General features: G+C 45.6%; 1 protein-coding gene across 1 annotated transcript; it reads left to right on the top strand.

The window, feature by feature from the left end:
- Positions 1 to 6,458: 6,458 nt before the first annotated feature.
- cldn23l (claudin 23-like) lies at positions 6,459 to 7,124 on the top strand. The gene has a single exon (XM_038967365.1). The coding sequence runs from the start codon at positions 6,459 to 6,461 to the stop codon at positions 7,122 to 7,124; it is 666 nt and encodes a 221-aa protein (XP_038823293.1).
- The last annotated feature ends 7,063 nt before the right edge of the window (positions 7,125 to 14,187 follow it).

Genomic DNA, 14,187 nt, shown 5'->3' with positions numbered 1-14,187 from the left:
GTGGGGACAGCCTCAGCCAGGGGACTAGGAACCACTGGCCTGAGAAGGGAGACATGAAAGGAAGGTGAGATACAGTAGTCACTATTGAGTTGTAATCTATTCATCACCTTGTTGACCCTCCGGAGAACCTTGTACTGCCCCACAAACAGGGGGCTCAGTTTCTTGCAGGGCAGGCGGAGTGGGAGGTTCCTGGTAGAGAACCAGACGTGGTCACCAGGATGGAACACGGGAGCCTCCCTGTTGTGGGCATCGCTCCACACTTCTGCGTGTCTTAACCACTCATCCACCGCAGGAGCTTTCGTCGGGCCCGGGGTCCACAGAGCCAGGGCCGGCTGATAACCCAGAACAGACTGGAAGGGAGTCAGCCCGTTGGAGGAGTGACGTAACGAATTCTGGGCATACTCCACCCAGGGAAGGAATCGGGCCCACTTCCCCTGCTGGTCCTGGCAGTGGCTCCTCAGGAACCTTCCCAGCTCCTGGTTCATCCTCTCCACCTGCCCGTTAGACTGAGGCCTATCCCTGGAAGAGAGGCTGACCGTGACCCCGATCAACTCCATGAAGGTTCTCCATACACGTGATGTGAATTGGGGGCCACGCTCGGAGACGAGTCCTCCGGAAGGCCTTAATGCCGGTAGACCTGCTGGAACAGTGCCTCAGTGACCTGAGAGCAGTAGGGAGACCAGAGAGAGGGATAACTACAGGATTTGGAGAATCTAGCCACAACCACCAAAATGGTGGTGAAACCATCAGAGGGGAGATCAGTGACAAAAATCAATGGATAGATGAGACCAGGGATGCTGAGGCACGGGAAGGAGTTTCCCTGCTGGAGCGTGCCGGGGGGGATTTAGTTTGTCACACATAGAACAGGAGTTGACCTAGCGAATAACGTCCTGGGCCAAGGTGGGCCACCAATACTTTTCGGAGAGCTTGAAGAGTACGGGTGATCCCTGGATGACCAGCAACAACAGCTGTGTGCACCCAGGTCAGCAGCCGATCCCTTGTCCCTGTGGGAATGTAGATGCGCTCAGGAGGTCAGGTAGTGGGTGCGTGTTCCCTCTCCAGAGCCTGGTGAATGTCAGGGGCTACGACTCGAGAGGGGATGGGAAGCAGGTCCTCCGGCATTCAGTTGCCCAGGCCGTGATTCTCATCCTCGACTTTGAGATGGTGGGATTATGGTGTCAGAGCCATGGGAGGCCAAGGATGATCTTGTGAGCTGGTGCACTAATGATGAAGGGAATGTTTTCATGATTAATGGACTCCACGGTGAGGGTGAGTGGTGTGGTGGTGTGTGCCGGATCCTAGTGGACAATTATCAAGGGCTGAAACCGGAAACGGAGAGGGGGTATGAGGTGATGTTCAGAGAGGAGGCAAGGGTCTGGTCAATAAAGTTCCCCGCTGCACCAGAATCCACTAGCGCTGTAGAAACAGTACATGAGGGACAGCTAGCTAATGTGAGCGACACTAAAAAGGGTTTGGCAGAAAATGATGAAGATGGGATACTCACACCTGCCCCAGGAGGTGGAAGATCACGAGACCATCCTTCTGCTCTTGTGTATCCCGAGTTGTGACGTACCAGACACTGCTGAAGCTGGTGCCCCCCTTGACCACAATAGGGACAGAGCCCCAGCTGTTTCCGTCTGCGTCGCTCAGCTGCAAGGAGGCGTGTGACCCCTACCTCCATGGGTTCAGGCTCTGATCCAGAGTGGTCACTGAGGGAGGGAGAGAAGCGATGAGGGTATCGACGCTCCTGAAGTAGGTTATCCAGACGGATGGCCATCGCAATGAGTGCATCCAAGGAGAGGTTGTCATCACAACATGCCAGTTCCGTCTGGACCTCCGCTGGCTCATTCCATCCGCTGGATGCTGCTACTGTCCGGAAGGTGAGCGCGTACTCGGCAGCGGTCTGGTCATCCTGCCGTAGTTGGAATAAGTGCTCACCCCCCTCTCTGCCCTCCAGTGGATGATCGAAGATACCTCTGAACAGAGCCAGATGGCCGTAGCCCACTCCAATGCCCGCCCAGCCAGCAGAGAAATAACCGTGGCAAACATGGGAGCTCCCACCATCGAGAGGTCCGTCTGGTGCGTAAAATAGAGGGAGCACTGGAGTAGGAAGCCACAGCATTTAGATGGGGTTCCGTCATTTGTCCGGGAGGTACAAACGGGCATCGCTAACCTGGGCGGGCTGTTGAATGGACTGGTGTCCTGGCTTGCTGGGTTGACTGGTGGTAGAGTATCTTCCGCTAGTTGAAGGTAACACCTCTCGGGTATGTTCGAGACGTTGAAGAACGCAAAGGACCTCCTCCATAGCCGTCCCAGTTGCGCCAGCTGGTCGTGGTGCAGATGAAGTAGATATCCCTTTTCGTCGACCGCCTGGGAGATGTTCTGATTCCCTGCTGCTTCCATTTGTTGAGGCAGTGTTCTGTGACAGAGACGCTCGGGGTCGAGAAGCAGGGGGTGAGTTTAATAATACATGGAACGATACAAACCAAGAGTAGCATCTGGACATGGATCACATAACCAATACTACCTGGGGAATGGGAGTGACAGATATAGGGGAGGTAATCAGTGAAATGGTGGGGTCCAGGTGTGTCTCATGATGAGGCGCAGGTGCGCATAACAATGGTGCTAGGTGTGCGTAATGAACGTTGTCAGAGCCAGTGATTAGTAAACCGGCAACGTCGAACGCCAGAGAGGGGGAGCGGGAGTAGACGTGACAGAATCATAAAAATAGAATGATTATTGGCATGGTTATTGGCTACATTGGCATGTTATTTGTTATTTGGCATGACAACAAATGAAAAAGCCAGGTGGCAGTAATGACAGGGTAGGAACCAAAGTGTTGGTCAATGGTTCCCAGGGGACCCTAATCACAATCGAATAGGTGTTACATTTAAACAAAGATTTTAAAATAGGCTATTTGATTCAGAACATGCCGTTGCACAAACAATGCTGATCTACACCACCACTGGTAGCAACCTGTATTAGATGTAAGGTTTGCTTTGTCCTAGATAATGCATTTAGCTAAATAGCATTTAGCTAGCCAGCCATAATAGCGATTAGCATTATGTTTGGCTCATGTCATATTTTGCAGAGAGAAATACACAGAAATTAATAGTAGCCTATAATAGAGATAATATCTGGATTTATGCTTGCAAGCAACGTGGAAAGCAACATCATTCTTGTTTTGTAAGAATCTGTTGTGCATGAATTGACAGCATGCTGAGAGAATAAACAGCATGGAGGAACTGTGTGCGGTCGTCACTAGTTACCACAGCCACAAAGTCTTAAACCGTGCCTATTTCTACAATTTCTCATCTTAAAATGTCCTTTTGAACCTAAAATGAACCCTAACCTTAACCACAATGCTAACATTATGCCCAACCTTAACCTTAAATTAACACCAAAAAGTGAATTTTTGTTTTCATTATTTTTTTTACGATACAGCCAATTTTGACTTTTGGCTGTGTTAACTAGTGATAACCCGAGGAGAGAGGAGTATGCAATTGAGTAACAATTTTTGAATTAACAATTATTATATAATCTCCCCAGAGCATCAATGTACTCTCATCCACCCAGCATCCAAACCCACAGATCAACAATCTGCCTGGGAGGCTGCAGACAAACTCCCATTGCAATCTCCCCATGTTGTCTGTAATTAGTCTGATCCACATACAGACACACACAGCAGCGTTAGGGGAAATATAAATACACAACAAGGTTATTTCAAAGTAGCGGGAGTGAAAATGCTACAAACACACACATGCGTGAATGCACACCCACGTGCACGTACGCAATCACAAATTCATAAACACACACACTACCAGTGGGAAGGGGCTCAGTAGGACTTCTTCTTCAATAAATAAATCACCAGAAACAGTGAAGAATTAAAGAGACACAGACCGAGCAACACTCTACGCTGCAGCCTAGCAGCATCTGTATCTGCTGTATGGCAGTCATAGAAAAATAATTACCAGTCCAACCATTATGGCATAATTGGCTTGAATGGGAATGTCCCTTCTAGTAATTCTATTTCTATGATGGCAGCCACTTAGATGCTAATATGATAATGTCAAACACAACACAATTAGATGCCTTGTAGCACTTTACACAATGTATCAAATGTCTAATGCATGTGTGGTAATTGCTATTATGTGGCAAATCATGAAGGGAATACTTTTAGATTGCTATTAACTAAGAGGGTAATTATCTTGGGGTGGATAAAAAACTGTCACATATTGTGTTATCGGGCACCAAGTTGAGAAACAAAATCTGAAAATAAGGAGGGACCACATGGACTTGACTAATAAGAAATGCTCATTTTTATTTTCAATTTCAAAACACTTCAATATGGTGTGCCCTACTGACCATGGCCTTGAGGTCTTCGATTAGAACACCTCTTTATAAGTACACGTTTGTCATGCAGCCCTACGCATCATATGATGGTGACTGTATAATATATATACAATATAACCAAGGTATATAACCACAATATAACCAAGGTCACTACTCACTGTTCTTCACTATCCCTACCAAAAAGTATAACACACACACACACACACACACACACACACACACACACACACACACACACACACACACACACACACACACACACACACACACACACACACACACACACACACACACACACACACTTGAAGTCGGAAGTTTACATACACCTTAGCCAAATACATTTAAACTCAGTTTTTCCACAATTCCTGACATTTAATCCTAGTAAAAAATCCCTGTCTTTGGTCAGTTAGGATCACAACTTTATTTTAAGAATGTGAAATGTCAAAATAATAGTAGAGAGAATGATTTATTTCAGCTTTTATTTATTTCTTCACATTCCCAGTGGGTCAGAAGTTTACATACACTCAATTAGTATTTGGTAGCTTTGCCTTTAAATTGTTTAACTTGGGTCAAACATTTCAGGTAGCCTTCCACAAGCTTCCCACAATAAGTTGGGTGAATTATGGCCCATTCCTCCTGACAGAGCTGGTGTATCTGAGTCAGGATTGTAGGCCTCCTTGCTCGCACACGCTTTTTCAGTTCTGCCCACAAATTTTCTATAGGATTGAGGTCAGGGCTTTGTGATGGCCACTCCAATACCTTGACATTGTTGTCCTTAAGCCATTTTGCCACAACTTTGGAAGTATGCTTAGGGTCATTGTCCATTTTTATGGCGGTGTTGGAGTAGTGGCTTCTTCCTTGCTGAGCGGCCTTTCAGGTTATGTCGACATAGGACTCGTTTTACTGTGGATATAGATACTTTTGTACCTGTTTCCTCCAGCATCTTCACAAGGTCCTTTGCTGTTGTTCTGGGATTGATTTGCACTTTTCGCACCAAAGTACGTTCATCTCTAGGAGACAGAACGCATCTCCTTCCTGAGCGGTATGATGGCTGTGTGGTCCCATGGTGTTTATACTTGCGTACTATTGTTTGTACAGATGAATGTGGTACCTTCAGACATTTGGAAATTACTCCCAAGGATGAACCAGACTTGTGGAGGTCTACAAAAAAAAGAGGTCTTGGCTGATTTCTTTTGATTTTCCCATGATGTCAAGCAAGAGGCACTGAGTTTGAAGGTAGGCCTTGAAGTACATCCACAGGTACACCTCTAATTGACTCAAATGATGTAAATTAGCCTATCAGAAGCTTCTAAAGCCATGACATTATTTTCTGGAATTTTCCAAACTGTTTAATTAAGGCACAGTCAACTTAGTGTATGTAAACTTCTGACCCACTGGAATTGAGATACAGTGAAATAATCTGTCTGTAAACAATTGTTGGAAAAATTACTTGTGTCATGCACAAAGTAGATGTCCTAACTGACTTTCCAAAACTAGTGGTTGAAAAACGAGTTTTAATGACTCCAACCTAAGTGTATGTAAACTTCCGACTTCAACTGTATGAATATACATGCACTCACACACACCCATTGACTAATGTATCTTTCAATCCGAGTTTCTAAGTGTAATAAAGCAGCTGTGAGACTGGCCAGGTTAGTGTATCTTAGCAACAGAGGGGCATCAGATTCTCCTAGTCTCCAGCAGACCACTGAAGCCATATGAGCGCGCTCTCTCTCTCTCTCTCTCTCTCTCTCTCTCTCTCTCTCTCTCTCTCTCTCTCTCTCATATCAATTGGAGTTTGTGGTCAGAGGACAGTCGGTCATATTTGCGTCAGTGCAGGTTTTGTACTGGGTGAGGTAATGTCTTATGTCTCCTCTTTCCTCCTTGTAGCTTGACGGTGTCCATACCTCAAGGTGTGACTGACGTCTACTGTCCGTGACTCACCTGGCCACCATCTCAGATCCACCATCCCTTTTCTCTGAACAAGGTCAACCTACACCACAGGTCGACCTTCACAACCACCATCACTTAGAGTCGAACATTACCCAGAAGCCCATCCAGGACTCCATTACCCAGAAATCCCTCCGAAACTACCCAGCAGCAGCATGCAAACCCCGGCCTCCATGGTGATGGGCATCGTGTTCGCCCCTCTGGGCCTGGTGCTGATCTTCATGGCAGCCATCACGCCCCAGTGGAGGGAGGGGCAGACCCAGCTAGTGGGTGTGGCCGGGGCTGAGCCCCACCTCCTCCTGCGCACCGATGGCCTATGGGAGAGCTGCCTACAGGTGGCCCACTCGGAGCTGAAGCAGTGCTGGCCAGTAGAAGGCGCCTACCAGAGCGACCCACAGGTGAGGCTGGCGCAAGGCCTTGTACTCAGCTCCTTGTTCCTGTGTGGTGCCGGCATTGTGCTGGCCAGTGTGGGGGTGAGGTGCTGGACCGACCTGCCTCTGAGAAGCGTGGTGGCGGCGGGAGGCCTGCTAGTGGCGCTGTCAGGCCTGCTGAGTCTAACCGCCCTGGGGGTGTACACACACAACCTGGGAATACTGGGGATGGAGCAGACACCCCCCCACAGACCTCATCATAGGCTGCCACAGCTCACTCTCTACCCGGCCGGGTCGCTCTACTTCGGCTGGGTGGGGGGATGTGTACAGGTGGTTGGGGGGGTGGCGCTACTGCTCAGCTTCAAGATTCGGCCCAGATGTCCCTCCTGTACCTTCTGCTCACAGCTGAAGAACAAGCAGGACACAGAGGTGTATGACGTCAGCTGTTAGTGGAGACTGGGGGAGAGTTACTGTGAGTGAAGATGATAGATTGGATTCACCCTTAACACTACAAAGCCAAGCCGAGCCGAACCGAGCTGTACTGCAATTGCTTGGTATGTTTCCACCATAGTTGCTAGAACAATGCTGGAAAGGACATTGTGAAAAGAAAATATCTAAGCCAACACAGTAAGGTTCAGGTCGACACCAGGGGTAGACTGGGACCAGAAATTGGCACTGGCATTTCTAAAACACTGGCCATTGTTTTCCTCGAGGCCCCCAAACCGGACAATTTTTTCCTTGAAGCCCCCATTATTAGCTAAATAATGATCAATTTGTGCAAAAAAAACAAGCTAGAAAGGGATACTGGTCTAAAAATGTACCCGAAAAGCCAGCTGGCCATTCTGCCCCTGGGTTCAGTGGTGGGAGTCTTTTGTTCGTCTGGCACTAAAGTATAATTGAGGGTGTAATGAAGGATGATGAACTTTAACTTTTGTAAAGGAAGCTGTATGGCACTGTTGTGTTTTACTTGGAGATGCTAACCTTCAAAAAGTATTCATGTTGCCTTTAACTGCAAAAAAGTGTATAACTGTCACAAAGCAATGTTTTGATGTCAGCCTTGCAGGTAGTTGTAGTAGCCTACTACCCATGCCTTTGCCAACTCTTTTCCCTTTGCCTAATACTATTTCTGTTTTTCTCTTTCTTTCCTGATTTTCATTAAGTCATAGTTTCTGTCGGACACAATATTTGAACACACAGTAGACCGTACTACTTCTGTATCAAACTAAATGTATATGATTTAGGGATAATCTTAGATCTAAGGGCATATTTAGGACTTAAGCTTTAGAAGCAATGTTAGTTGTTGACCATTTTTGACAATACCTCAATAAAGAATTAAATCACGAATTGTATAGCATTTTAAGTCAGGCATACATTACAGATGCCAAATCCTATTGATAACTGGGAAGATTTTATCAAGATGTTTATACTGTTTGTAGTGTAGAGATAATATAAGGGGAAAACATAATATTTCGATGTCATTTGGAACTGTATAATAGTTGTCAGTATGTAATGTATTGCTACTATGATTCTACTGTGAATAAAGAGGTTTGTTAACTGTGCAACAAACACTGTCATCGGAGTTTGTAATGATTATTTAGTAAAACTGTAATATTCACAATTCACACTGGCTGAAAAGCCAACAACAACAGTGTCTGTGTGAAGACGGAACTGGCACGCACGCACGCACGCACGCACGCACATATAACAGAATATAATGCACATCATCTCGGAAAGTCAGAACTAAAATCTTGCGTAATTGCATCAGATGCTCGATTAAGTTCTGGGGGCAGACTGCAGACTTGTTAGAACATTTAAGTGGAAGCAGGGCAGTAGCTCCACCCCCTCTCTTTGCAAGGTATGGGCAAGTCTATGGCCCAAATGTCGCCTCCCCTTCTGAAATTCCAAAGCTGCAAACACTTGCGAAATCTTGATTTTTCCAAATGATCGAGAGGGGTCCACCTCATCTCTCAGGCCCCTCATTTCTCAGGCCTCTCTCTATACTGACACCTACTGGAGACCTCATTTCTCAGGCCCCTCACCCTCATCTCCCATGCCCCTCTCCCCTTGTCATCATCCAACATAATTTATAATATTTCAATAATACAAAATATGGTTAAAGTCGTTGTCTCCCAAATATAATGAAATAAACAAGACAATAAAAAAATTGAGATAGTGACACAAACAGCCCTCCACGAACTAAAAGACTTATAAGCATATAAAGCAGGAACTGTAGGATATTATGATTCAGATAGGCAAATCGAAATTAAGTTTAAAAAAAATATGGCTGCTTCTGCGACCCGTAGAACAAGGAAGTAGTCACAAGCCAATAGAAAGAGAAGCATCCAGGAGCTAATTGAAAGAGGGGATTTGTTTTCCCTGGGCAGTTCGTCACTGAGCGCCTGAGAGATGAGGGGGGGGGCTGAGAGATGTGGTCTCCAGTAGGTGGTAGTATACAGAGGGGGCTGAGAGATGAGGTCTCCAGTAGGTGGTAGTATACAGAGGGGGCTGAGAGATGAGGTCTCCAGTAGGTGGTAGTATACAGAGAGGGCTGAGTGTACAGAGTGGGCTGAGAGATGAGGTCTCCAGTAGGTGGTAGTATACAGAGGGGGCTGAGAGATGAGGTCTGCAGCATTGAAATTATTAGTGTTGAAAAACCAGTGCACTCCTGTGGTGGACTTATTGCATCCCACTGAAACAGAATGGGTCATGGGTATTTCATTGAAACTGACTAGTAAACATGTGACAAGACCTTGGAAGAATCTAGCATGTACTTACAATTATAAGCCCTACTTACACTAGGCTACACCTAGATTCCTGGGCCTGTATTCATTAAGCATGCAGTGCAAATCTAGGATCAGTTTACAGTAGACATTTAGACCACAAGGACCTTATCATAGAGCAGCACTCCTACTCTGAGATGCTTTATGTTTACAGGTCCTGCTGTGTAACGGGCCATTTACACTAGGAAGCGCCAATGCACGGTGAAACATCGGAAGCCATTCACTTTCAATGGAAGGAAAGCGAGAGAAGCGGAGTGGGCGGGCCCAGATGCGAGCATGAGCGAGGGAGCTGAACAGGGCGGGACTAAAGTTGGGGAAAAAGGAACTGTATTCAAATCCTCCGCAATATCGCGAGTGACCAATCAAAGCTCACCATAACTTCCAATCCCTACTGGACTGGCTGACAATGGCTGTTGATATGTAGCACTACTTAGCTTGCTTGGTACCCACATGAGGGCGAGGCTAGCATGGCTAGGCGAGTGCCGCTTGTATAGTGTAAATGCTATGTAATCCTCTAAGCACAAGCTGCCTTCAGGGACTAACGATAAAGAAAGCTAATTATAGGCTAACTTTCAACAGGCTGTGAAGTACTGTAGCCTAGTTAATTGAGCCCTATACGGACATCCGGTTTTGAAACCTGCAAAGAGGGTAATTATTAATGAAATATGTTTAAGTGTCTTTAGACACATGGAACGGGTGGGTTTGTAAAGATATGCGCTACCACTTTTGTCTTAATATTTGTGTTCTTGGCCCAGCACAAAGATCCTTTTGCCAATTCAAACAATGAGGAAGAATTGCCAATAAAAACCCAAACACATTGCTCATCAAAATTCATACACACTGGCATTGACATGTACAAGTTTTTGTCGGGGAGGTAACCATCACAGCAGTGGTGTAGTGGTGCCTGGAGAAGTGGGTATACTCTAATTTTGGCAACAATTTTCCAAACGGCCCACCCGGCGAAGGAAAGGCGCCCCATGTTAAACATTCTATAACAAACAGTGACATACACTCTGGATTACCGAAAATTATAAATCCCATATTGGTCTGTCACAGTCAAGCCAACCTAATCTATACTGTGCAAGTTGGCTAATAGTAGGCTATTATTGAAATAGATCAATGAAACTGCCAACTGAGTCCGAAATCCACAGGGTTCTGTTTTTCAAAATTGTTCAGGTTTTCGCTCTCAAAGTTAAACCACATCTGGGAGACCACTTTTGAGGTCTGGGAAAAATCCAATACCTTTACTAGATTTTTTGGGGTAGTTACCCTTTAATTTAACTGTGCAGGCACCTACAGCTGTTGTTTGTGTAGCACACATGAGCATTTACATTAAAAAATATACACTGCTCAAAAAAATAAAGGGAACACTAAAATAACACATCCTAGATCTGAATGAATGAAATATTCTTATTAAATACTTTTTTCTTTACATAGTTGAATGTGCTGACAAAAAAATCACACAAAAATTATCAATGGAAATCAAATTTATCAATCCATGGAGGTCTGGATTTGGAGTCACACTCAAAATTAAAGTGGAAAACCACACTACAGGCTGATCCAACTTTGATGTAATGTCCTTGAAACAAGTCAAAATGAGGCTCAGTAGTGTGTGTGGCCTCCACGTGCCTGTATGACCTCCCTACAACGCCTGGGCATGCTCCTGATGAGGTGGCGGATGGTCTCCTGAGGCATCTCCACCCAGACCTGGACTAAAGCATCCGCCAACTTCTGGACAGTCTGTGGTGCAACGTGGCGTTGGTGGATGGAGCGAGACATGATGTCCCAGATGTGCTCAATTGGATTCAGGTCTGGGGAACGGGCGGGCCAGTCCATAGCATCAATGCCTTCCTCTTGCAGGAACTGCTGACACACTCCAGCCACATGAGGACTAGCAATGTCTTGCATTAGGAGGAACCCAGGGCCAACCGCACCAGCATATGGTCTCACAAGGGGTCTGAGGATCTCATCTCGGTACCTAATGGCAGTCAGGCTACCTCTGGCGAGCACATGGAGGGCTGTGCGGCCCCCCAAAGAAATGCCACCCCACACCATGACTGACCCACCGCCAAACCGGTCATGCTGGAGGATGTTGCAAGCAGCAGAAGGTTCTCCACGGCGTCTCCAGACTCTGTCACGTCTGTCACGTGCTCAGTGTGAACCTGCTTTCATCTGTGAAGAGCACAGGGCGCCAGTGGCGAATTTGCCAATCTTGGTGTTCTCTGGCAAATGCCAAACGTCCTGCACGGTGTTGGGCTGTAAGCACAACCCCCACCTGTGGACGTCGGGCCCTCATACCACCCTCATGGAGTCTGTTTCTGACCGTTTGAGCAGACACATGCACATTTGTGGCCTGCTGGAGGTCATTTTGCAGGGCTCTGGCAGTGCTCCTCCTGCTCAAAGGCGGAGGTAGCGGTCCTGCTGCTGGGTTGTTGCCCTCCTACGGCCTCCTCCACGTCTCCTGATGTACTGGCCTGTCTCCTGGTAGCGCCTCCATGCTCTGGACACTACGCTGACAGACACAGCAAACCTTCTTGCCACAGCTCGCATTGATGTGCCATCCTGGATGAGCTGCACTACCTGAGCCACTTGTGTGGGTTGTAGACTCCGTCTCATGCTACCACTAGAGTGAAAGCACCGCCAGCATTCAAAAGTGACCAAAACATCAGCCAGGAAGCATAGGAACTGAGAAGTGGTCTGTGGTCACCACCTGCATAACCACTCCTTTATTGTCTTGCTAATTGCCTATAATTTCCACCTGTTGTCTATTCAATTTGCACAACAGCATGTGAAATGTATTGTCAATCAGTGTTGCTTCCTAAGTGGACAGTTTGATTTCACAGAAGTGTGATTGACTTGGAGTTACATTGTGTTGTTTAAGTGTTCCCTTTATTTTTTTGAGCAGTGTATATATATTTCGATTTTTCAGCGGGCACCCTCAGCACCCCTACTTCCCGCGGCTATGCACGAGATGGAGTTTGCAAAACAAGTGACCAAAGATTGATGCAAACAATCATGACATCATTCTGCCAGGAAGGCATATGCTACTTTGTAGCTAGTTAATATTTAATTCAGAACGTTTTTGAAAGCCTTTCCATCTACCAGAAGACAGTTAGGTCTATCATTATCATCACTATATTTGTCCTGTTTCTTAGTTGTTTGAAACCTGGATGTTTTACTTCATATTATGAGGCATGTCTTACCTTGCTGCAAAGTAGACTATAGCCAAAATCCCACCATAGAAACACTAAGGCAATTATTTGTAAGACTTCCTCATATGGCTATTCTGTTCTATTGGTTTTCAAATGAACTTTCTTTCATTGTCTTGCAGCCAAATGCATGATCCTAGTCATATTAGCAACCCATAACAGTTGTTGCATCTATTATTTCACCTCTTTCTAAATTTAGAATGGATATTTCCGTCTCTGTCTATGAAACCGCTGAGCATTTTGGCATTTTAGAAACTTTCCTGGGGCCGCGTTTCGGTTTTTGCCCCAACAGCCGATTCTAATAACCAACTCATCATCAAGCTTAGATTATTCGAATCAGCTGTGTAGTGCTAGGGGGAAAACACTAAACATGCCCCCAGGGGGGCACCAGAACAAAGTTGGAAAACCCTGGACTACACCACTGCATGGCAGCGAGTGTCTTGGAGAACTATTTGAGGAGGAAACGTAGGGAACTAAACAATATTCAAACCTGTCAGTGATAAAATCGATCTAACAGCACAGAAATGTATACTGAACAAAAATATACAGTTCATGTAAGGAAATCAGTCAATTTAAATACATTCAATAGGCCCTAATCTATGGATTTCACATGACTGGGCAGGGGCGCAGCCATGGGTGGGCCTGGGTTCGGTCTCCCCCACAAAGGGGCTTTATTACAGACAGAAATACTCCTGTTTCCTCAGCTGTCCGGGTGGCTGGTCTCAGACGATCCCACAGATGAAGAAGCCGTATGTGAAGGTCCTTGCACGTGGTCTGCAGTTGCGAGGCCAGTTGGACGTACTGCCAAATTCTCTAAAACGACGTTGGAGACTTATTGTCCCAGCACAAGGTGCACCTGTGCAATGAACATGTTTAATCAGCTTCTTGATATGCAATTACCGGTCAGGTGGATGGATTATCTTGGCAAAGGATAAAATGCTCACTAACAGGGATGTAAACAAATTTGTGCATAACATTTGAGAGAATTCAGATTTTTGTGTGTATGGAACATTTCTGGGATCTTTTATTTCAGCTCATGAAACAGGGGACCAACACTTTTCATGTTACGTTGATATTCAGTTCAATATATTTACTGATAAATTACATTGTAACATTGTATACAGCAACAACCTATTAACCGCTTGTTTGTTTGAGGTTCATTACCAAAAACAAGTAGGCACCAGTTGATACTAGAGGTAACAATGTTGTTCCCAATTGTGTTGATTTCCAAAGTAATTATCAGAAGGAGCCCTCTTATCATGCAAATTTTAGCTAATACCCTGTATATACAGCCAAGTTACTCATTGTGTATTCATTCCTCATGGTATTACCTTTTCTTTCTTGCTGCATTGTTGGGAAGAGCCCATAAGTAAGCATTCCACTGTTAGTCTACACCTGTGGTTTACAAAGAATGTGACAAATACAAATTTGAGAGTTTTACCACAACCTTGTCAACACTTACCTCATCACTTTTTTCAGCAGTGAATGCAAAACTAAAGTCCCAGACAAATATCAATACAAATT

Source organism: Salvelinus namaycush, chromosome 28 (assembly GCF_016432855.1).
Source record: "Salvelinus namaycush isolate Seneca chromosome 28, SaNama_1.0, whole genome shotgun sequence".
Classification (NCBI taxonomy): Eukaryota; Metazoa; Chordata; class Actinopteri; order Salmoniformes; family Salmonidae; genus Salvelinus; species Salvelinus namaycush.
Note: the sequence above shows the minus strand (reverse complement) of the source record. Positions and strands in the feature narration are given on the sequence as shown.

Bases quoted from the DNA above. Each gene is read 5' to 3' on its own strand.
- cldn23l (XM_038967365.1), top strand. From the start codon at position 6,459: ATGCAAACCCCGGCCTCCATGGTGATGGGCATCGTGTTCGCCCCTCTG.